Source organism: Trachurus trachurus (genome assembly GCF_905171665.1).
Source record: "Trachurus trachurus genome assembly, chromosome: 18".
Taxonomy (NCBI): Eukaryota; Metazoa; Chordata; class Actinopteri; order Carangiformes; family Carangidae; genus Trachurus; species Trachurus trachurus.
The window spans coordinates 27,162,462-27,188,299 of record NC_139909.1 but is presented as its reverse complement, the minus strand read 5'-3'; the positions used below and the strand labels follow the sequence as shown (position 1 = coordinate 27,188,299).

At 41.5% G+C, this 25,838-nt stretch overlaps 2 protein-coding genes across 2 annotated transcripts; both read right to left on the bottom strand.

Moving 5' to 3' along the window:
* Nucleotides 1–5,872: 5,872 nt before the first annotated feature.
* Nucleotides 5,873–19,895, bottom strand: ccdc149a (coiled-coil domain containing 149a). Its single transcript, XM_083992342.1, has 12 exons — nt 19,720–19,895; nt 18,384–18,545; nt 18,217–18,255; nt 17,122–17,229; nt 16,867–16,983; nt 15,456–15,628; nt 15,019–15,091; nt 14,730–14,814; nt 13,854–13,998; nt 13,540–13,616; nt 8,795–8,890; nt 5,873–7,091 (listed from the first exon to the last, which is right to left on the bottom strand). The coding sequence occupies exons 1-12, from the start codon at nt 19,768–19,770 to the stop codon at nt 6,559–6,561; spliced, it is 1,659 nt and encodes a 552-aa protein (XP_083848468.1). The 5' UTR covers nt 19,771–19,895; the 3' UTR covers nt 5,873–6,558.
* A 2,368-nt stretch (nt 19,896–22,263) lies between these two features.
* Nucleotides 22,264–25,057, bottom strand: LOC311001982 (serine/threonine-protein kinase/endoribonuclease IRE1-like; the record flags this gene model as incomplete). The annotated part of the gene is made up of 6 exons (XM_083993162.1): nt 24,842–25,057; nt 24,562–24,725; nt 24,286–24,476; nt 23,085–23,214; nt 22,873–22,979; nt 22,264–22,501 (listed from the first exon to the last, which is right to left on the bottom strand). The coding sequence occupies exons 2-6, from the start codon at nt 24,622–24,624 to the stop codon at nt 22,264–22,266; spliced, it is 729 nt and encodes a 242-aa protein (XP_083849288.1). The 5' UTR covers nt 24,625–24,725; nt 24,842–25,057.
* Between the last annotated feature and the right edge of the window lie 781 nt (nt 25,058–25,838).

Sequence of the window (25,838 nt, the reverse complement as noted above, 5' to 3'; positions counted from 1 at the left end):
CACTAAATGGGCTAGAAATGCAGAGGCAAAACTCAAAGACACAAAATGACCATAGAGATAAAGAGTGACCACAAAAAGGTGCAAAAGGGCTACAGAGACACAACATTCTACATCAAGTAAAACAGTGACACAGATGCAAAATTACTTCAAAGAAATGCAAAACGCTATTTGACAGTCAGGAGGAGCACATTCAACAACACACAATAAAAAATATCAGATTCTGATTTGTAGTTTAGAGTCAAATGCTTTCTGTCTGTCAGGCTGTGTGTTTCCATTGCATCAGTACTTATTTGTAGTCCACTGCTCAGTGCATTTTGTGGGTTTGCATAATGTGCTAATTTAGGATTAACAAGAAGTTTGAACAACCAGTGAACTGTTCGAAGAATGACGCATTTCATCAAAATGGACAACACAGAATTAAGTGCTTGGCGTGGAGGTAGTCAGGAGGTTTTATGGAAGTATGCTAAAGCTTTGCAAAACATTCAAATGTATTTTCAATCACAAATGAGAAACCCAATTGAACTGCAAAAATCACTTATTTCAAAAACTACAATCTTGGTACTTTTTGATGGTTATGATATCAGAGAGTAGATTAAGTTATATCTGAAGATGTGTTTTTTTCACTATTATCCTGCTTACAGTCAGACGTTTGCAAACAGTAGGAAATGGACGCTCTGAAAATCATGCGCTACAGTAATGCAGTGCTGTTTATGAAATGAAACCCAGCATCACACTGTGAGCGAGCATGCCATCTACAGAAAAGTCCTTTACAATCAAGTCAGTCTGCCTGTTTGTGCAGTAAAAAAGCCCCATTTGTTGCAAAATATTCCTGTGATAAAGCTTCTGACAAATAAAGTACACCCAAGAACGCTGCTATCTTGATGTCACGTGGCTAATGACACACTATGTTGGTGAACAAGCGCTGAAGTGAAATCTGAGAGGAAATGTTGAGCTCCTATGAATTGAGACTCTTGAACTTAAATGAAACATTGAAGTGGCTTGCCTTCCTGAACGGATCCATTCATTAATATCTACTTCTGTGCTATTTTTTTGTCTTAGAACAGCTGTGCAAGATGTCTGAACGAAGCGAATACTGTTTTGGGAGAAATTAAAGAAAACACTAGTTCAATACGTATACATATTCTGAAAAACAGAACTGATAATTTATAGTATGCTGGAAAAGCTCAGATGTTTAATGTACCAAATATACCGTCAAGAAGTTCAACCACTGTTCCTTCAAGTTTAAATCGAAATGTAAGAATGTTAGGGTGAAAATTTTCATGGTTTCTTTCCCCCTAACACCGTGAAATTTGAATGAAGATCATTGAGGACCACCTTGACCACATCATTATACCCAAAGGTTCGGCCCAGCCCTGATTCCCCTGCTGGTTGGGGACAGTGGCATGTTCTGCCAGTGCCCCATCACTGATATCACATCACTAGGTCCCGTCGGCTCTTATCACACTGGACCACCATCTTCTATCTTAATAGAGATCTGACTGTATGCCGTGGCGACGTGCTGACCCCCGGTGTGGCCTTTCTGCTTATCTGCTGTCCGCAAGCTCCTCGCTCCTCCAACATCCTGCGACTTTGCTTGCCTTGCTTCCCAGCAGGGCCTTGGGAGCCATGTTGTTGTTGATGTTGTTGCAGTTTTGCCGACAGGAAGTGCGGAAGCTACTGAGGGAGGTCAGAGGGGACGAAGGACCACAAGCAGCAGCAGGCCACATCCTGTGATCAAGTAAACTCCTATATGTACCATACGAAGGCCGGTCCCATACAGTCCAAATTCCAGAGACTTCAATGAACACAAGGCTCCAGCTAGCAGCCAGTTAACATTAAACCTGAAAGTGCAACCTGCAACTTGGTGATGAAATACTGCAGCATGACCCTGTGTAAAAAGTGAATCATAGTTTCTACATCAAAGCGTTTAAACTTTACCCTTTATTTTCCTCCATGAGGAATTTGGTTTTGGACTCTGCAATCATATCTAACGCTGCCTTTAGGCAGAAGCTGACTGGCTGTTCACCTCTGTGTCAAGTCTTAATGCTACGCTCAATTGCTGCTGGCTGTAGCTTCATATTTATCCTACAGATATGAGAGCGATACAGTATATATGTCAATGTTCTCATCTGACTCTTGGAAAGCAAGCAAATCAATCAACAACCTAAAGCTTACAAAATATACCAATCCCATGTGGGAGGACATCATGTGGTAGACCAATACAAAGTGGAGTCGAGGTCTAGACTGACACAAATTTACCTTTCTGCAACTGACTATACAAATCTGACAGCTGAAAATGCACATAACAAGTGCAGATATCAAATCTGGATTAAATTGCAAACCGAGCAAATGGTGCAGCTATGCGTATCATGTCTATGATACATTAGAACTATTAACTCCACATGAAACAAGCAGGAAAAAGATGACTGACATATTTTGCCTGGTCTTTTCTTTCCTCTATTATCTCCGATAATAACAGCCTTGTCAGCAACAGAGCAGAAAGTTACACTCCTCAAATCGCAGCACCTGGGGAGAGAACCCGCAGGGCTCGGCCAACTCCAGTGTCTGTGAGGCACCGCATGATAGAACTCAGGTAAGCGTAAAAAAAAAAAAAAAAAAAGGCAAGGTGAGTGAATGAAGCATGGATCACAAGGGCATTGACCATCACTGGAAGGGGCATCTGGTTGGTATAGTAATTAACCCTGCTGAGTGGTTGGCCTGGAAACTGCTGGCTACAAATGCCCCTGTCCACCCCCATCCCTCAAACCTTTGGAGGACCCAGATATGATGGGGTGTCAAACCCTCCTACATCCAGCAGCCCCCCTCTGGATCCCTGGTCACACTTATTAGAGCCGGTGTGCATTGCTGTGACCCGGCTGCTCTTCCTCACTAGCCAGACTCCAGGGTGGGATAAGTGGGGGGCTTGGGATCAGAACAAAGCAAGTTGATACTGTGATAAGATTAGCGGTATATATATGATACGGTACAACCCATCTCCAAATCTAAAGCATGAAAGGACAGCAGCTTAGCACACGGCTACAAAAATCACAAGATAGGCATGCACACTCGTATAAATGATTCCTCCTTTGATCTCTCTTTCAAGCACAAATATAGAGAGGCAAACACACACCTGAGTGATTTCAGCAGCGTGGGGCCAATCGGTAGCATTTTGCGATGCACATTTTTTACTGGTCCTCTGTTGGGGGATGTTACTGTCACAGATAAGGGGGTAAGATTAGTTTCTGGCATGGGCTACTTGCTGGTACCGTAGCCTCATTTTTATCGGCGGTGGTGATGATTGGCTACAACAGCTCTCAGCAATCCTTTTTTTGCTCTCTGGGGGGGCTGGAGAAGGAGCCGGAATCTTTCAGCTGTGTGACACCAGCAGATACTGGCCAGTCAGACCCTGACAGGAAGCCACTGAAAGGGGGGGTGTCTTTGATGAATCTTCAGCAGGTACCAACACATATAGTACATCTAAAACGGTTGTTTGTATGGTTGTATGAGGTTCATTTAAGAAGTTACTGATAAAGTCACAGACACACTTCCAGATATTTTGTCTTTACCTGTGACACCTAATCCTGTTCTCGTTCTTTAAATACCTTTTTTTTTATAACTGAAAACAACCTTAAGATTTGTGGTTTCTGGTTAAACCTGACCTATATGATATAGTGTGTGCTTTACGGATATGGATTTCTTCAAACACTTCTGTTTCTATGCAGGAATCCCTTTTTACTTACTGACATACATACTGACATGATAGACCTGTCAAACAGCGATCAATAAAGATGATTTAGTGCTTTCTGGTCATAATAAATTGTTGGGAGTTACTTTTTCAAACTGGTGGACAGGTTTTAGTGCAACCTCATTTGGATTATAATGATAATCAAGTTGCATAGTGATAAAGCCTTGCAGGGAATGATGAAAGCGATGGCTAATGGTTAAGGAACTTAAGGCAGGACAGACAATAAACATTGTCAGCTTCAATTCACATCACATGAATGTCTAAGTCTCCCACAGGAGCTGCCGATAGGGCTTCCACAGCCACAGTCGCATCCTCCCTGAATTAGACAATGCATCTCACTGCTGGGTTTTCCTGACAGATATGCAAAGCTCACTAATTTCTTTGAGGCATTCATATGCATAGGAGAAAAATCTGGTAAATTACTTTATGAGGAACCCAATGGTATCATCTTGCAATTTCAGCTCAGATTCCATCTGGTTTATAAACTTAACAAACTCTTTTGAAAAAAAAAAAAAGAGTCTCGCTGCTGTGTGCCAAATCAGCTGCCTGGCACATGGCCGACACTGGGTACACACCATGGCTCCCTTGCTCGAATTCTGTCTCTCTCCTCGCCTCTATTTTGTGTCAGAGATTAAAAATAGCAAGTGGCCTTCTGCAGAATAAGCAGTTCATGGATTCTGGCTTTGACGCTGCGTTTGCCTGGAGAGGCCAGCTGTCACCTGCACGCAGGAAGAGTAGGCCTCACCACTGATTCTCAATACCCAGTGGGCTCTGGACTTTGGCTGGGAGACAAAACGGGCGTGTCCGTGCATCCATTTTACACTGCTGGGAAACTTCTGCTGTTTATAAGTTTGTTTTTCCAAGTTACACAACCACGCTGCAGTGCTTGCTGGGTATGGTGTTGGCATTTTTGAATATTCCTGTGACATCTCGCTGTAGATTTGTGATGCTGGAACGATGCTCTCCCAAGGCTGGAAGGAAGAGAATCAAGTTAAGCTGCTCTAATCTGTAAAACAATCAAAAGACTGAGGCTGCTGCATTTAGAATTAATGAGAGACCAACCTTGTGAACACTTAGAAATTAGTCAGAGTGATTTTCTGCGGATTTGGCCTCATTTTCTGGTTCAGAACATCACCATCAAACAGCACATTCAAACAAATATTACACCCAGTTCACAAAGTCAGCTCCTGTGACAGAGGTGGAGTTGTGATCAGATAAAACTCTACTTGTGTGGTTTCTAGCTGAAAGAGGGAGCTGATACCAACATCAGTCCAACTTTCAATGTCACTAGACCAGTGGGTCTCAACCTTTCTCTTCAGATATGCTGCTTTCATGTTCCAAAATTTATACTGATTTGGAGCTGGGTGTTAAAATGACATCCATTATGCCAAAGTGAATATTGTTATTGTGCGCTCAGCCTCTCACACAACTGACAGGCTGGTCAAGTTTTCATTTGGAGCAGCACGAGCTGAACCATTTCTTCTTTATCTTACCAAATAATTTATGTATTGAGTCACAGTCTTTCCACAAGGGCCCTGTGGTTGGGGTTCTGCACTGGACAAATCTGATATTTTTTCCTGTGCTTAAAGGGATAGTTCAACATTTTGGCCCGAGACAGAGTTGTTTTCGAGGCAAATGAACGCGATGGGAACGCGCATCAGCGGTTTTGCATGAATTTACCTCGAAAACAACTCGGTCTGGTAACGTTCCGTTATTATCTCATAGTGTGGTGAATGTGCAGGTCACAACTTGTCTATCAGAGCGTTTTGGAGTTGTTGGATTGTGTATTTGTTGAGGGAAACCAAAAAATCCCATAAGCCTCCGTAGTGTAGCTCTGAGCAGCTCACGGCTCTAAAAAATATCTTACACAGACTATTTTTATCTATTTTATTTTATTTAACCAGGTAAAAAAGACCCATTGAGATCGAGATCTCATTTTCAAGGGCGATCTGGCCAATTAAAGGTACAGTAATGAACCTACTGCTATGACTAAAGGGATTATGGCAATGGGCCAATTTGCCAAAATGTTGAACTATCCCTTTAAGGTATTTTTCTGATATGGATCATGGGATTATTACATTATTATTCCATTATTATGGAAAGAAAAGAAAAAACAGCCATCAATACTCCAGGTTTATGCATTCATATTTATAAATATCAGTTAATATTTCCACATATAAGGCACATGTAGTCTCATCTGAATATCATCTTCTAAATGAGGCAAAATAAAAAGTAAACGACTGGTAGGATTCACCTGTACAGCTGGACTGACATCAATAAAATCTTTTATGTCAATATGATTCATTTACATATGACTACAACACATTCATTACAAGTTTTGGTGAGCCAATTCGGATTCCCCCGTGAGAGAAATGCAGCACTCAACCCTTTACTGGCGTCCCCAAGGAAGAGGGAGAGAAGCAAACAATTGGGATTATCTTATCGCAAGGGAGAGGAAGGAGGGAATATGGGGACCTGGAGTTGAGGCTGCCACATTTTTTATTTTCAAAGCTACATTCTTCCTGTAGGGCACGAAGTTTGCAACTCCATTGATTCCAAGATTGTCTGTTCCTGCGCAGTAACAAGCCTGTCTAGATACAAATGCACCTCCGGCTCTGTCAACGGTGGATGAAAAGTGAAAGTGTGAAAGTGTTTTCTCTGTGTTCTATTGACTAAAACAGAGCTGTCAGGCGGAACGGGGAGCTGGTGAGTGGTGGCTACGTTGTGAGAATGCAACTAGGGATGATTAATGCAATCATCAATAAGGACGAGACGGACAGGGATTTAAATAAACTGCTTTCTGTGAATTAAGATCAAGCCAAGTTGGCGCTATGACAGGTGTCACTCGGCGCTCTCTCCCCTCTACTTGACACCTCTGTGCCCTGGTTCTCTGGGATTGACATAGAGACTTCTACATGTTCTGGTGCATTATTAGACTCATTGTCCTGGGTTTGGCAGGGCTGATCTCGCACCTCTGAGTGATTGACAGAGGCTTGTTTAATTGGAAGCCATGGAAGGTCTGATTCGGTGTGCAGCACGTCCAGAGCCAACGCCGCCTCTTCCCCTTCCTCCACCGTGGAACCTATTTCTTCATCTTCGACCCCTTCCTCCTCGTGCCCCGCCTCCTCCACCGGACTCCGCCCCTCCTCCGTTCCTCCGTCTCCATCCGGGGTCACCGTTTCTCCCCCTCTCCTGTCCGTCCCATTCGTCTCCGCCCCCGCGAGAGGCTCCAGACGGTTGAGCAGCGCAGGTGTGTCTTCCCCGCTGACGCCATCTGTGCCGAGGTCGCTGCCAGCCGTGCGGCATTCCCATGGCGATTCGTGTGAACTCCTGTCGTCCGACGCAACTGGGAGATGGGTGATGAGACAACTGGTCATTTTAATTGCTCGCTTGATCTGCGGTCATTAGAAAACAAGCACTTTTGCTCGGTTTGGTTGCTCTAAATATAAGACTGGTTTTGATTAGCTGGCACGGTTTGCATGCCTTTCTACCAAATGTGTGTTTTGCAATTCATAATTTGTTGATGAAGGATAAAAGGCTAAACTGATGATTACAATTGCTGCAATTGATTTCCTGAATGGCATAATTTGTAGGGTCTACAATACATTTTCAAAGAAGAAGAAAAAAAATGCATATAAAGGCAATTAAAAACAGCCAGTGATAATTTAGAAAATATTACCAGCAGTCTATCAAAGGTCCCATATTGCAGCAATTGAGATTTTCATATCTTTCTTGATTATAAAGCCCATTTAGATTCTACAGTAATAACGTGGAAGTATCAAAAAGCTTGGTTCACAGAGAAATACACACAGCTTTTATTCAGAGACTGAACCTTAAAAACAAGCTGTCAAGGCTGCTGTAAATTTGTGATGTCACAGCAAAGCAGTCACAATCAGTTATTCCTTGGAAGAAAGCCTGAGAGAGATATAAGCACTGAGTTGGTTTTTGATACTTAAACCACAAATATATCTTCTCATAGCTCAACACTATGAACACAAGACAAGTGTAAAATACAAAACCTTTTACATTACTGTAAGAAAATCATATATTTTTGTCCTTATGACAAAAATATATGATCTCTTTTTTAAAGCGATGCACCACTGGGGTGTCTTATTTAGCATATTTTACTATTGCTTGCTCTTTCTTTCTACTGATGCGGATGAGAGCGATGAGATGCTGATGAGAGCACACACCATGGTAATGTATTAGCTGCAGGAAAAATGCTGTTACAAAGAGTTTGGTAAAAAAAAAAAAAAAGCTCTGCCTGTTGATTCTCAGGGCAATGGGCTACGTCTATCCCTTCACGACCCAGGAAGTCTTTTCAAGCCCAAAGTTTGAAATGAAAATGTGATAGAATAAAAAAAAAAAGTCAATTCAGAGGAAAACATAAGAGAAACTTTCCTCTTTCGGGGCTATACCACTGTGTCAATGTAGAAAGTTATTTCAATTACTTATGTGACTGAAGTGCTTCCATGGCAACAGGCTAAATATAGCAGCAGTGCCCCAGACAACGGGACACAAGACAAGTGTGACGCCCCGCATCTCAGCAACAGCAACAGCTTAGTTCTGCTTCTTTCTGCCAAAATATGCTCTCACTTTGGTGATTACTGACCCATATTCGTGGATGTGCAGACAAAAAGGTTAAAGACTGCACACTGAATCCCAGCCACCTTGTCCCCACACATACACATACACATACACACACAAACACATGCAGGAAGAAAAGCAACGTTACTTGAACTGGCATCCATATTAATGCCCCTCACCCCAACCCTCCTCCCCTTTCAAAGAGAAGATGGCAGAAGTTTCTGAATGTCAGCGGGCGAGAATTTGCTTCACATTTCCAAAATGCCATGGCATTTGGGCAGCTTGCACCAATGAGAAACGGAGACGGAGTGGAGGCGGGAAGGGGAAGGACTTGGTGTTAAACATGGAAGAAAGCGAGGAGTGTTTAGCACGTAGCGGCTAATTACAGTGTTTATGCCGTTAGCGGTGGGTGCTCTTATCAATGGGAGGAGAAGCCGGCTGCACACACAATTACACACTCACCTTTGGGTGGCTGCGCTCGGCTCGGCTGCGATGGGACACGTGTCGGGTGAAGCTGCGGTTGATGGTTCTCGTTCAGCGCGATGCTGTCTCGCGTCCCTGTGACACCGCCATCAGAGGACATAAAGTCATCGTTACTTTCACTTGCAAATGAAAACATAGACACAAAGTGAGTGACAGGAAGAGTTTGACGAAAGGTTTGCTCAAGATGGGAATGGATGGGATTCATCCAAGCACAAGTATGATGCTGCAATGTAAGTGCTTTCACATGGCGTACAAACACATGTATGCATTGGAGTGCTTACAGGAAGTGGCTTCAGCTCCCTGTCATCTGTCTTCATTAGTGATGGCTGCGTGCCTCTTAGGCTGACACCATATGCTACTCATAGGAGACTACGCGCCACGAAACCAGACATCACAAATATACACACAGCAAAACTATATGCACAGAAGCATGTAAAAATCTGGAAGCGTGCACATCAGCCTCTGCCTCAGAGAAACCCTGCGAATAGACACGAGCCCGCCTGGTTCTCTGACCGCCCGAGTGTGAGGCACAAAAACAAACAGAAAGAATGAGAAAATGGATGACTGGGTGACACGATGCGTGAGAATCATGAATGGTGAACGGAGACCATATTGTTATGAATGCAGTCCGTACTGTTGTGGATGCTCGCTGTTTACACTCGCAGGGCTGTTTGGATTCTGGGGCTTCTGCAAATAAAGGTGTCGTGATGTTGCCTTATTTCTTTTAGAGAGAATATTAACTGATTCATCATGTTTGGGGATTTTCAGCGGTGTGGCTGAGGGGATGACAATCTGTCTGATGAGAGGGCCAGACAGCATCAACAATATGATGAATTGCCACAAATGTACAGACATTCATGGACCAAAGAGAATTAATCCGTAAGACTAAGACTTTGGCGTTGGCTAACTTTTCCTCTACTGCCATCATGAGGTTATCATTTGTGATTTTGACTGAATGTCTAAGCATCTATTGGATGGGATGTCAGGATGAATGATCACTCTGTTGACCCCAGGTGAAAGTTTCAACAAGTTTTTTTGATTTATGATCAGATACCTGCAGATGAATAACACTCCCATCAGTAAACTGTGTTTGAGCTAAATAAAGTTAGCTGTCAGATTCCAGATTCACCACATTTGTTTGATTGCACTAAATACTGTAGCAGCATGTTAGCATTGCCACCATGCACACTAGTGTGTTGACATTGTTTGTTTTGTTGTCAGTTGTTTGCTTGTCTTTTGTTTGTTTTTATTTTATTTTCACTATGTAAATGGAAATCTTATGTACAAAGGGTAGGCATAATAAACTATTGCTTCAGCCTCCACCTTTTGCTTGCATGTAATTGACCAATCTATGCATTTTATCAGTCTCTTCTTTTTTAATCGACCAAATGAATAAATAAACTAAACTAAACTCAACTAAACATAAGAGTTTAGTTTGTCAAAGTTGTGTTTTTCCTAAATGTACCCTTTAATTACAAAATAACAATTTAACTTCTAAAATTTCAGTGTAGATAAATGTCTCGACAGGATTTTAACTCAGTCAATGAAATCTGAAAAATCTAGGTGATTAATGAAAATGAAGCCATTAAGCAGTTGGACTCATTGACTTGCAACGCTGCCCACAACGACCCAGTACAACCAGACTCCTAACGGTCATATCAACTGCAACAAAAAAATCTCTACATCAGTGATTGGTATAATAATCACATGTCTGTGGTTTCATGATGTATCGATACAAAGGAATTTCTGCATCTAAACTCTGCCTTTGCCCTGAGCTGTATTGGTTTTTAGAGAAAATAGCAGATTCTTCAGTGCCATAGTGTCACACCACAGCTGTCTGAAGACAAAGAGAGGAGAAGAGTCCTTCACTAAGTGCAGATAACTGGCCTGTAGTGTTAAGACTAGGCCACTGCATCCAAGCCCATTTTTCAAGTTTCAAGAGAGGGGGCCTGAGGGGATTTCTGCAGACTGCTCTTTTAAAGCCAGTAATATGGTGATGTTGGTTATCAGGTATGCAGAGCAAGGCCAGGGACTCAGCATAGTGGTGTATTTCCTAGAGGCTGTCAGCACAGCAGGCAGGAAGCATCAGTGACTTCGCCCCGTCATCTAACCACCTCACCACTCTCTCACAACAAATATACAGCGTACTGTAGATCCATATGCACCCATCCTGCAAAGGATGACAGACCTTTCTGCTCGACACGACATCCCCAACGCACCAGATCATAAACTCTACATCACAGACATGAGAGACGGAAAAGACGGGGAGGGGAGGGAGGGGGAGAAAAAAAAAAGTCTGTCACTGAACCAAAACGAGCGATGTGGGTGCGTTCAGTATCCACCTCTCTGTCTGTTCAATATCTGATGCACTCTGTGTTACATATCAGCTTGTGTTCATTCAGCTTTGGGGGTGGGGGTGGACTAGGAAGGAGGGGATCTATCAATCACAACTTTATCTGACTCACTGCATCAATGTGATTGTTATTGTTTTCCGCTCTCTCTCACCCGGAGACAATGTAGTCACCTCTAGTGCTCTCCGGGCCTCAGGTAGGCCAGCCAAGGCCCTCTATCCTATCCTGTTTGCCTTTAATATCCATCAGCCCAACTTCATATCACATCAAGGCCACAGACGCTCACATCTCTCTCGATATCTCCGTCTCCCTAACTGTGGTGGACAGCGTGGTCGTCAGGCACTCTGGGCCCTCGCCTACAAATTCCCTAATAACGGCACATTCCCCTAAATGTGTTTGTAATGTGGGCAATCATTTTCAGTAATGGATGCTTGTCAGTTTTATGGCAGTGAGAATGACGGTCTCATGACAGGGCACCTCCATCCAGCCGCAGCCCCTCCGCCTCGCCGGCTCCACTCATACGCGACGCAACATCTCCCTCCAGTGGGGATAAAGGGGAACTGTTTTCTGGGTGGGTAAAAACCTGTCTCTGGGTTGAATTAGGAGGGAGAGCATTCAGTTTTTATACTTGGGTTTAGTTTCCCTGAGGACGGTGGGGGAGTTGTTTACAGGAGGGGAACAGTTGGCAGCCGTGTCTCTTAGCCAAAAGTGAAGGCTGTTACAGATACAGTGTACATCAAAGTATTTCTTCTAAACGCATGAATGTGGGCGCAAAAAAACTAAGTAGGTGTTGTATACTGTATGTAATTGTGGTTTTGAATACAAATATTTGGGTCATGAATTCTTACTGTGCTCCACAAATTAAAGGAGCATTTTTTTCTATTGAGGAGAGTTTTGAGAGCATATTTCTCTGTTTATTTCTCCTCTCACTCTTGTTTGGTTTGGTTCTGTTGATCACAATCAGTTTCTTCTCTTTTCTGACAGTCTGCAACATACTGTATATCTGTCTGTTCTCAGGCAGCCTTCAGCCTTTTCTGTTATGATTTATGATTCAAGTTCTTGTCGGTGAGAATCTGAATGCATTTTAAAATGGACGAACAGAACAGTAATGTGCTGCCTTAAAAAGGTCTCCACTGCCTTGAAAACATTCCCAACCCCAATGTTGGGGTGAATCTTTTTTTTTTTTTTTTGTCTTGGGTGTATAATTTAAGACAGGACTACTGGACCAAAAAGAGTCAGTGTGTGATATTCAGGTTGCCTGGCTGATTCAGTGGTGTCATGAACGGACACATGAGCGGGTGGTCAATGGAGTCGACACACTGCAAACGGTGGGCATGAGGTGACATGCTTTCTGGGCGTCTGCCCAGATTTGTCCTGGCATGACATAGTGGAGGGCATGGATGGGCTAAGTGGGGCAGAAGGAATACATACTCCCAATTCCCACAGATACATGGTAGGTCAAGCCTGAGACGCAGTGAGAGAGGAGAGAAAGCAAACTGTTATGAACATAAATCCTCATTAATGTATTTGGATTGAAACAGAGAAGAAGTGAAATAGATCTAAACCAGCTGCCGAGCTTTAACAATTACATAAAACATTCTTGGGTTATTAATCAAAAGCAGATTACTGTATAGGGAGGGTTCAAAAACCTTTTCCTCTAAAATTTCAAAACACATTAACTATAACGGGAACAGTAATTATAGCACTGTTTACAATGAGTTACTTGCAAGTTTTCTTTTTAACATTTACGGTACGGTAAATACACACACACACACACGGTTATGTTTGCTAATGGTGCAGTGTGATTGCAGGTTCTTTTGTTATGCTACGCACCAATCAGGTTGAGGAATATGCAGTAATACTGAACCGCTCTCTCATCTAGAGTGCTGCTTACACACACACACACACACACACACTGAGACTGGTGCATTACATATGGAGCAGTTGATGTTTTCAGAAGAAACCACAGCTGGATTTTTTTTTCCTAACAGACTTTGCTGTGTTTACATATTCTTAAAACCCACAGCTTACAACCTGAATTACAAAAACAAATGTACATAATTGCAAGTTGATTGACTATCATGATTATTTTACACACAAGTTACAGTAATTTGTATCCATGACAAATGACTGTGCTGCTGGAATACAGCTCATTAAGAGAGAACGCTTTGAAATGAATGACCAGTTGTTTGTTTCATACTTTCATAAGCTCGGAACAACAATCAAATTACTGTTATTACTGTAATTGTTTAATAACTGAGCTGAGCTTGATGTTACTTGATATACTAAATTATGGTGAGACTTTCAAGATTTCATTCATGTTTTTTTTTTTGGTTTTTGATAGAAGCTTTAACTCTCGGACTTAAAACCCACCTGGAAGGCTCCACAGCCCTGAAACCTCCAAGGTCTTCAGCTTTCTTTCCAGATCTGCAACTCTGTTTCCCAGGATCCTGCAGACCAAGTAGGGAAAGCTCAGGTTACTGGTGACTGATGAATAGTGTGTGCATGTGGAGTGTTTGCCTTGGAGGTGGAGGAGGATTCTCAGAACAGGTCGGCAAACATCGTAAAAGTAGGAGGTAATTGAATTTTAAGGATGACCCATATTAAAAAAAGTACATTATGCAGTGAGTCAGCAGAGGAGCAGGTGAGAGTTCCTCCAACATCATTATAACGTGCCTTCTCGGTACCTGTTAGTGTGCCTCTGGTGCTGGATGACCAGATTCTTCTCGTGGATGGTCTCCAGCAGAGCCGTGGCCAGGGACTTGAGGTCGGAGATGGACTGAGGTGTGGCTGGCAGACTGCAGCCCTGCTCCTCCAGGAGCATCTCCTGGACTGAAGAGGAGGAGGAGGAGGGGGGGGCAGAGGAAACATACGAGTGAATAGAAGCAAATAACAGAGAGAGGGGAGGAAGTTATTTTTATTATAAGCCAGATGTCTGTGATGAAAACATGGCCTCGCATACTGACGGCATTTTGTATAATAACTTAAATTCTGTCAGTAACGCAGCAATAAAACTTTGACAAAATGGTAAAAAAAAAAAAAAAAGGGATAAAAGAAAGAACAGGGTGATATAGCAAGAGACAGGGAAAACAGCACGACAAGAGGAAGACAGAGTTAGAAGCAGCTGTCTACTAGGTGACACTCTCCTAACTTTAACTCCAGAGCCCACTGTGCTGCTTCTGCCAGCAACTGTCAGTCATCATGGCAGGCTCATTTCCCTGCCAGTGGTGCTCTCTACCACTCAGAATACAATTAGTAACCCAGCTGGTGCCCGGGCGGCGGCTTGAAGGATCGGCAAAAAGAAAAAAAAAAGAAAAAAAAGAGAGTTTCATTAAATAATGCAATGATTCACGGTTTGTAACAAAAAGGTGTTTTAAGACGGTTTGTTAAACTAAAAGAAGAATCAGTTGCAGAGTTTATCTGATCAAAACCTATCCGACATGTTCTGAAACAAACGTGATGGGAAAATGTTTCATACGGTTTTCAGATGCGCTGCTCTGGCACCTATCTGTGTCTGAGTTTAAAGAGAATTCAAAGTGAGCTGAAGCGTTTGTGTTTTCCACCTTGTTTGGCTGAGAGGACTCCGGTGAGGGGACTGCTGTTTGATTTCCCATATGTGCTGGAGTTTTTCCTCCTCTCAAGAGCTGTCTGTGGGGAAGCGCAAGACACAAGAATAAAAGCCGGGCCCTGCCATGTTTGATGAACATTTTAAATAAAAAGCAGCCTCTTTTACACTTAGTGAATATGCATAAGAATACAAATTCTGTGAAAACACATGGATTTTGTCAGGATTTATAAGCCTGCAAAAAAAACCTTTACATTTACATTTTAATAGAGCTGCGCCATCTGTACCTTGTACTTCATGATGTTTGATTTGAGCAGATTCACCTCCTCTTGCAGTTGGCTGAAACGCTCATGCAAATACCTACAGTAACAACAATTAAATTCCCAATCAGAGGAGTCCGTGCACACATAACAAGATTGATGAGATGAGTATGCAGATTACGTGCAAAACATAACAGAGACTCTTTTTTTTTTTTAACTGAAGCTCAGAGAATAATGAATATTTTCAATATGAAACATGGAAAACTGTTGAAATTTGGAAACAACTAATCACAGATAAGAATAAGTAGTTCAAATCATATGCTGTGATAAAGACTGATTAAAAAAAGTGCAATACATTTTTTATCCAGTTAGCAAATGTTTCAAGCTTGTGGATCAGGCTTAAAATAATGTGACTAATGACAGTGGCTCTGTCCTTTAGATATCTTCCTCGAGGTCCCACCCACCTGTTCTCCATGCAGAGGGCGTCCACATCAATGATGCGGGCCTCGCGGTTGCCCAGGATGTGGTTGAGCTCCACGTTGAGTCGATCGGCCTTCTCCCTGAACACGTTGCGCTCTGCCTTCACGTCCTGCAGCTCGTCTGTCAGAGCCTTCACATGCTGCTCCATCTCCTCCATCTGGAATCGGGCAAAACAAAAAAAAAAGTGCTTGAGCTGCTGAAAGGTTTAAATGACTGATATTTCAAAGCTTTGTTTACTTAGAGTTTGCTGAGAGTGCATCCACTGTTTTCAGCATTCAGCACCTTAGGAACTTGCAACTCCACAACTTATTGCAACCGAGTGGCTCCACTCGGGCAGATAGAAATCATGTGTCTTGCTTGAGAACATCAACAGCAGGTTAAAAGGTATTGTTTCATCAATATAACACAGTCCAATACGACCCCCTCACAGCCTCAAAGGGGTAAATCTTAAGAGCCTCGTGAAGGCTGTATGTACAGCACAGAGAATGATGGGAGTGGTGGGGTGAGAGTCTTTCCAATTGAAGTGAGCAATGTCCCTGATGCATAATGCACAATGTGAATGAACTGTGTTATGAACTACTGAAGCTGCTTAAGAAATATGTGATGGATTTCTCTCTGTATCATTACTCACTTTTTGACAAAGTAGTTCCAGGGACTGTGGAGCCACAGGAACCAAATTCAGAAATCTAAGCAGGGAATAAAAACACAGACTCTCTTTTGCACTTAAGGCCAAATTAATCTGATAATGAATTAAGAGTAAGAGACAATAGTGGCAGAGTCCCAACCTGGTCATTGTAAGAATGACTTCTCTTTATCCTACATCTATCATTCTAGTGAGGAAGGTGACAGCAGAAGTTGGTTCTTTATGTTTATCAATTCAACAAGAAATGTCTATTTGGCTGCCACTCCAAGAACAATGCTGAGCGATGGAGCACCGTGTGGTGCTGTGGGTACAGCAGGCGCCCCATATGCAGAGGCTATAGTCCTTGCTGCAGTCAGGCCCGGTTCAAATCCTGCATCGGACGGCCCTTTATTGCATGTCATTCCCCAGTTCCTGTCTCTCTCTCAATTATACTGTCAAATAAAGGCAAAAAAGCCCCAAAAATATACTTTAAAAAAACAAAACAATGCTGAGCCAACCCAAACCTGTTGCAACTCCTATAATTTGACTCCTCATAAAGTAATACTATTCTAGAGGGGATCTGACAGTCATCTGGGTCTAAATTTCCAATCAAAATTAAAAAGAAAAAAAAGGTTAATTGTAGGATAATGTCTTTTTCATTAAGTGTTTTGGGGTAACTGAAAATTCACTGTATCTGCGCTGAAAATATGTCAATGTGACACAGTCATCAAAGTTTTATATTGTTATATAGAGGGAAAGAGAAATGTAGAAACCTGTAGCCCTGCTCTCTCTAGCTGCCAGACCAGATCCTCACGCTCATGAGCAGGGAAGTGGCGCACTCCCACCTCCTCATCCCCCAGCCTCTGGCGAGTGATCGTCATTCTAAGGAGCTGTAGAAACAAATAAAACATGTTAAATTCACTGCCTCTCTTAAACACATCTATACAGGCACAGTGAGGTGGTCGGGTCAAATGAGTGGTATTTAAACTGCAATTTAAGTTTATGTGTGGTGCCACTGGTAACTTCACCTTGTTGTCCCCCTGGGCCTCTGCAAGCCTCTGAGTCAGCTCCTTCACCTCCTCTGCTAGCTGCTTCGCTCGCTCCCTCGAGTCCCTCAGCAGCTGAGCCAGGTTCACCTGAGAAGATGGTGGAGAGGATGAGAAAAAAAAACATGAATGGACAGAGAAAACACAGCTGGTTCAATTCCTCTTACACAACAATGGAAACAAACACACCAAAAACCATTCAATTAGGCCACAACTTACAGAGGAATAACAGGTAAACCATTACGTGCCATCAAACACATTGAGCCCATACGACTAAATAGTGTACTTCAGGATGAACAGACTGCAGGGACAAAGATAGAGCATGAGGCTGAGAGAAAACACACTCAGTTACTTCTTGGCAAAGACTAATGTCTCCGTATTAATCACTCAGAGCAGTCACAGCTCTTTTCACAACTATCACAGATGGAACGTTGAAAATATGAAAATATCAAATCTTAATTAATTTAACTAATACAAGAAGTACAGTACATAATCACATAATAAACTGGCTGATATATGAGCCATATAAAATCAGCATCAGAACCAGAAAACTCTCTCAGTCACTTCCTGGTCTACATCATAACATACTCGTATTTGTTCTTCATTTCTACAACCACATTGCAATAAACACCTTATTTACTGTGTGCATGTCGGCCTTATCCTTCATAATGCTCACTCATGTCTGCTGGTTGTTTGTCCTCTAAAAATATGAGTCATTTTTTATTATTGCAGCTCTTGGCAAAATATCCTTGAAAGCACCACTATGCAGTTGCACAAGTGTCTCACAGGATCCACCCACACCCTTGGGAGAGATGTCACTCCTAACTGAAGTAATCTGTCAAGTAATCCTTCAAGTCTACATGGTGAAAGCTGACCTATTCCGTTGTCCCCAAGTCATCATGTGATCTGTGTTTGTTTAGTAATATGAGGTTGTTTGTCCATTGAGATCCTTTGCACTCAGGTTCTTGTGCCCTCCAAGAACAATATCATTTAATCACATCATAGAATTTACACTGTAACTTAATAAAAGCAAATATTTTTTTTAGCACTAGTGCAAGTATGAAATCAGAAACTTACTTGATTGCGTTTTTCTGGTGGCAACGACGGATCACCATCCTGAAACATTAAAAGAATTACACAACTAGAATAAGCTTCATCATCAAATAGCAACTATCTCCTTACACATCCTCATCAGCACAATGAAGCCATATGAATAGATAGACAGACAGATGAACATCACTCACAATGAGTTCCCTGTACTTCTTCTTGAGTCCCTGGTGGCGCTCCCTCAGCTGGTTGGCCATCAGCTTGTACTGGTCTCTCTCCTGCTGACACGTGTCCAGCTCTTTGGACAGAATGAGCAGGGCCTCCTTCTTACTCTCCAGTTTACGCTTACACACCAGGAACTAACCACACACACACACACACACACACACACACACACACACACACAAGGACAGAACAGGGAGAAGAGACATCATCAGATATACAGTTAACTGTATCTATTTTGCTTGGTAATTTCCTACAGTCTCTAATGTGACATGGAAAACCTGACTGCACAAATGATACCAACCCAGACCAGTTCCACGCAGGTTGAAAAACACACACTGGGATCAAGTGTTTAAAGTGCAGATAAGACAGGAGCAGGAGGTAGAGTAAACCTTGATAGCTGTCAGACCAGCTCATAACCAAATTAAACACCAGCTGCTTTCACAGAGGCCATTACAGCAGTGTGTAGTAAAGTTTGTAGTATGGTTTATATCTTTGTAGATTTGGATTTAGCCCAATAGGTAAAGTTTTCTAAATTCTAAACTTTAAACTTAATTTCTGATCAACCAAGCATTTCGAATAGCCTGCTCCACACACTTGTAAGAAGAAGTGGTTTTCATCATTAGATTATCAGTCACCTCTTTCACTCACAGGGAGGATGTTCCTTGTTAACCACATCTGAATGAACAGACCCTCAGGGCAGGAAGATTTTCTAAATATATATGATTCATCCATGTTTCTCTATGCTGATTTAAAAAATACATCACTCCTACTTGACCAGGTAGGTGTCTCCCTCTGCATTCCTGTTTCTTTAATGTGGAGTGCGACTAACTACAGCCATTTAGTTCATACGGAGAGTTAGGTAGCCTATCTAAAGGCTGTTTTCTTAATACCGTAAATACATTACAATAGCTGCTAATTCGGGTAATTTATGGACTTATTTGCCTTTTAACCGCAAAATGATACGTTGTCAATGACTCGTATATTCAAAACGTCTGCCTGTCAGTGGTTAAACGCGGTCCCACAGGTGGCTCATATCTGGTTAACATCACCATGTGTAGAAGAGGTGGGCAGGAGCGTCATTACAGTGGGATGCTATCGGCCTGACAGAATAGCATGCTAGCTCACCCCATCAATAACCAGTCTTATCTAGCTAAACACGACAAAGTAGAGTTTGGTAATGTGATATGTGACAGCTCCTCCGTGTTTCCATCCAACGGACCGAGCTCGTTCCATATGGAGCAGAGGGAAGCGTCCACAGAGACAGCCCGCCTCAGAGGCTGCTCTCCCCGGTGTCCGCCGCTCACTCACCTCGCTGACGAGCCCCTGCCAGTCGCTCTCGCTCCTTTTGGAAGACTGCATTATCCGAAATATTAGACCACAATGTCGAGACACAGGCTGCCCCCCCTCAGCCTCCGTCCGAGCAGCCTCGACAACACCTACTCCCGTTTGTTTATCCTGCAACGTCACTTTTGCTGGCTCCTCTGTCAAGTCGCGCGGGATGAGACTGAGGTGAAAAATGGCTTCCGGTATAAGAATAAAAATAAAATTAACAAAGAACAGGTTTTGCGCAATTATTCAATTTCAATATGATACACTGAGTTTTCTCTTTCATTTGGAAATAACGCCCCGAGAGGAATTCATGGGATGGCTTTTAATCAGAGGAAATGGAAGTTTCCTTCACAATAAAAGCACGAAATCAGTCACAAAAATGACAGAAGAGCGTCTTTTTATTAAGGCAAAACATGATGTAATACACATCATACAAAAAATGTCCTGTTTACATTAAGCTCTTTGATAAGACTGAATTCATCTTAATGTGTCCCCTTTTTCAACCATATAAATATACATAAATACAAATACAAAATTCATGATGAAAACATCCAATAAAATTGCACTTATGAAGAACAGTGTCATGGAAAACAGTTATTTACAATACATAAATAAATTCTAAATATTTCTGGCTCATCGTAAAGACACATTTACCTGATCTTGTCAGTGTTACAAAATTCATACATCAAAATATAAATGAATTTAATAAAGATATAAAAATACAGTGGTTTCATTAAATTAATTAACCAATTAACGATTACGTATCCTACAGTAAACAATCTTGAGATATAGTCATTCTGATTTCCAATGATTCTATCAGATAAAGCAGAAAGCAGAGCATGATAAATGAACAAAAGTTCAACTAAAAACTAGGACCTTTTGAGTAAAGGATGAAGCTTGTTCAAATAACCTCACAATACTTGTACCACATACAGTTCGCCCTGATGAAGTATCACAGAAGCGAATCACTGTATTTGAAATGGACTGGGTCCCTGTTTCATAGAACACAACTGGGCAAGTGAAGTACCTACATAAATTAATACCTTAAAGACATTTTTGCCCCAAAACCATTAATGGTTCTTGTGAATGGGGCAGATGTACATGTAGAAACAAAAGAAAGGCCAGCAGCACTCGTGTCCTTCTCATTGTCTTTTATTACATACTGCGTCGGCGCTTAGCATGCACAAACCGGTTTCGACAACGTCTTCCTCAGTGTGCAAAATACAGCAGGAAGTGATGCATTTAAATACTCACAGGTGTGGTTAATCACTTGATTGATCAGTATTAACATTCGAGAAAAATACCACATTACAGACATTAGAAAAATAGAAATATGTAGAAAAATGTAACAATATATAGAAAAACAACAATATATAGAAAAACAACAAATATTCAACAACCCAGACATATCAAATATCACAGGCAAATCCACAGGAAAAGAGACCCATTAAAAAACTTTTGGTCAGCCATTATACTAAAAGGAGACAAAGCATAACAGCACAGTGAAAACATAAAGCGCTGGAAAAGCCGTAGCTCCCTCTATATATAACATAATCATCCAGTATAAAAAATGATCCAGTATAGAAAATGAAAAATGAACGTCCAGTATCACAATGAATGACCTACTGGACAAAAAAATAGAAAATACAGAATCCAACATATACTCCATGAGACTCCCCATCATACACACCATTGACGAAAACTTTACCAACAATATACACATGAAAACTTTACCAACAATATGCACACAGTAGAAAACTTTACCGACACATATTATAGAAAACATCCCAACAATAACTCCTCATTCATCCCTTTAGGGTACTCAGTCTGTAACATGTGTATCCAAAATGCTTCTCGTTGCAGTAAAACTCTTTCCCTGTCTCCCCCTCTTCTCAAAGGTTTCACTTCTTCTATGCCCTGAAATCTCAATGAACATACATCATGGCCCCGCACTGTTAAAGTGTCTCGCCACAGAAGACTTTTCATCAGAATTTCTAATACTACTCTTATGTTCTGAAATGCGAGTTCTGAGCTCTCTTTTAGTCTTCCCAACATAACAAAGGCCGCATGGACATTTTAGAAGATACACAACAAATTTAGTTCTACAGGAAATCCTGCTTTTTATAGGGAATTTACGACCTGAGTGAGGATGGGAGAAATATTCACCTCTAATAATAGCTTTACATTGAACTCTTTAGTTTGTTCCTGAGAGTTTTGTTGGAGAGTGCGTGTTTTTCTTTGTTTTTTGCAGATGTACATGTAGTCATGTAGACTGAGGTCGCTGGGAAACCAAATGCTTCATATTATTAGTTTAAATTTTTAAAGCTTGGTTATCAGATACACCCTCCCCTGTGAGTGATAATGCTCCAGTCTTGCTCTATCCCGCTCATGGTAAAGCACAACACTGTATGGACAAATTTTGTCCATAGTGTTCTTTGTACAGATGAAGCACAACCCCCATATCCCCACCATCACTTAGTAAATACCACACTGAGCTGAAGGGCCGCGTTGAAGAGTCCGGCATCAGTCTGCAGTTGGCTGAGTAAAACTGCGCTGATCTTCTTGAACTGCGACGCTGAGATGTTCCTCGTCGTTAGTGAGTGGCATTTCATTGCTGTTGGCACCTCTGTTCTCTTCTTCTGTGAACATCTCCTTTAGGAGATCCTTTGAATTCCACCCTCGGCTCTTGCTGAAGATGTAAACACATCCAAAGAGACCAGGAAACAGTGACATCACATCAACTTCAGCTGCTTCCTCGGGGCTGCAAACAGAAAAAATAACATGTTATAGCAAAGCATCTATGTCTGTCTGTACAGTACACAAACAGTCCCTAGACTTTGTGCCAGTGAAGAAGCAGTTTCTACCTGTAATCCCTTATTATTATCAACTTTATTTATTTAAAGGAAAAGCCCCTTGAGGTGGATCACCTCGTTTTCAAGTCGGATCCTTAGCATCTCAACAGTCAACAGTTATCATCATTTGCATCTTGTGAATAGTTGAACCACTGATATTTTAAACTCAGAATTTTTAAACCCCTGAAAAGGCAATAATTTATATCAAACACAGCATGTATTTTGTTGAGTGTATTTATTCATGTATGACCTTTTGAGGTCCTTCACCATTGTAACTTACTAGTGTTGACGCATGTTCCTGATGAAGCGAACCAAACCCAGTATGTGCTCAGGGTAGGCTTTTCTCTTCTTCTTGCCATCCATCTTCTCCACCAACTCTTTGGGAAACTATAATACAGTGCCTAACATTATTTACAACTATACTGCATGCTGAATTGAAATTATTTGGCGTTAAAAATTTAAAAAAGATGAATTAAATTAGGTTACAGTTACCTTGTCTTTCCACTGTTCGTATGACACATTCCTACCACATTTTTCAACTTCAGAAATGAAAACTGTATCAGCTGTTCGACATTTTCCAAACTCTTCTCTGTTTGCAACCTTCTCCAAGTATTCGAGTTTGCTGAAAAAGATTGTACATAAGGGAGCATGTTAAACAAACAAACAAAAAAATGGAGGCAATTTTGCAGTTTGAATGAATACACAGACAGCCATTTCATACAGAGAAATAAATTGTGTATAGAAATGATTCTAACAAACACAACCCTGTCAATTAATCAAAGAAAATTTTGTCCAGTACTCTAGTTTAGGACCAAATACATACATACAAGTTTGTGTTAAGTAAAAGTGGACAAAAATAAGCATTCTAACAGGCTATACTAAGATGGTGACCATGGTAATACCTGCTTAGCATGCAGGGCCGGCTCTAGGATTTTCGTGGCCCCCTAAACAAGATTTTTGTTTGTGGCCTACACTCTAAGCGCAAACACCAAATCACTGGTTAAAACTGAACACAGACGTGTTTATGCCCTCTGAGGTTTGAGGCCATTTTCTCAACTTTTACATATTTTCTTAAATTTATCTTTTTAAGATACTTGCAGATGTAACAATACTCAAGTGTTTTATGTCTAAATATTAGAACCTCCGCTGTAAGCACACTGAGGCCAGTTTGTCCTACAACACTGTAGAAAGAAATCATTTAGGCCAATGTTGGAAATTTGAGGTCTGCTTTTTGAAAAATTTCAAATCTCTTGTGAAAACACTCCTTCAGTCATGAGAATGAACTGTTTTGGTGCTTGAAATAGGATATGAATACAGTAATAGATAAGTGTAGAAAACAAGTCTAAAATGAAATTTTGTAAAATTGCTTTTTGAGCACAAATGTTGTCATTCTGCCGTTCTATTTTCACCAAATGTCTCAAATGTGAGATAAAGAAGCTGAATATTGACTTCACATTACATATAAAGCTTATAGCGTGCACGTGCAGACTTCATGATGTTTAAATGACTTGATGAACCCCGGTACCTTTCTGATCATGTGGCCCCCCACCTAACGGCTGTGGCCCTAAACAACCGCATAGAGTGTTTATGCCAGGGGCCGGCCCTGTTAGCATGTCAAGCAGCAAAACAATAAAGCAACAAAAACAAATCAGTTGAAAAAAATCTGAGTTCACGGATTTAAAAGAAGTTTTACCTCCTTTCTTTCCAGAAGAAGGGATGATTCAAGCATTGTTCCACTTTAAATCTGCGCTCTGGTTCTTCATGGATCATACCCTGAATGAGATCCGCTGCCACCACATCTTGAACATGGTCCAAAATGTTCTCTTGTGCAGTGGATGGATGTTGCCCCCCAGACAGGACAAAATAAAGCAGAATCCCAGCAGCCTTAAACATTGACATAGCAGTTTAATGAATTGAGTGACTTTGCATCTAATCAAGAGTACGGTATGTGTATGACAGACAGACTCACCTGTATATCAGTGCTCAACATGAGTCTGATATCATCGTCATCCTCTAAAGTCTCCATAACCATCCAGCCTCCTGTTCCTGTGCTGGCTCTGCGATGAGTTGTGTGTTTTTTCAGTAGACATCTACTTTTGCCAAAATCAGCTAATTTCAATTGTTTGGTCGTATCTGTAAGATACAAGATGAATAGATAGATTCAGTTAACAACAGCCAACAACATACATTCTATACTTTTTGTATACTTAAGTGAATAACATTTTTACATTTTCTACTTGTTAACTTACAAATCAAAATATGCTGAGGTCTGAGATCTCCATGAAGAATCGGAGGATGCTGGCAGTGAAGCACTTCAACACCTTCCAGAATGGCCCGGACAAGTTCCTCCTTTCCCAGAAGATCGTCATCAATCTTTCTGATGTACTCGTCCAAGGTGTATTCACAGAGTTGGAGACAGAGATATCCAAAGCTCTCATCTTCCACAAAGTCAATATATCGAATAATGTAATGAGGATCAAGCCCCGGAAGTTGTAGAAATTCTTTCTCACTCTTCAGCGCTGGATACCGGGAGTTGCTTTTAGGCTTTCTCTTGATTGCAACTTCAGTGCCATCATCTCTGAGCCCCAAGAAGACTTCAGTCCCATCACTTCCCTTCGCTATCCGGAACTCGTCATCATCCACAAAAGTAATGTTCAACTTCTCAACTCTGAGTTTACTTTTATTGGTGCTTGCAAGCTTTTCTAGCTTCTGCCCCCACCTCCCACTGTTAGGTTTAGTGATGTTGGAGGGAAATGGCCTTACACTTGAAGCAGATTCCTCAACAGGAGTTGCTGCTGGATCAGTTGAAGCCCAGCAAACTTCTTCATTTGTGTCTTTGTGCTTTTCTTTTTTGTTGTTTGGTAAATTCTGGATCTCCTGCAGGCTGCTGCCACCTGCGCGTGGCAATGCATGTTCTTTTGAATCGGCTTCCATTTGTTAATCCTTCAAAGTATCTGGGAAGACAAGAATATGAAGTTAGTGTAATATAATGTTATACAAAAGATTTTAGCCTGATTGCAAAAACTATGTTGTCCCCATCTTTAATTAGTGGGCTAATCGTATTATTATAAAGACCAGGGATTCTACTTGTGTGTGTTAATAAATATTCTATGTCTGCATCAATTCATTATTAGCAACAAAAGGCTATAGAAGAAACCCTGGTCATTTTAATGTTGTGGGGCAGCCACTGCCTATTTTTAATTCATCTATCAATTATTTTATCAACTAGTCATCAATGTTATCTAT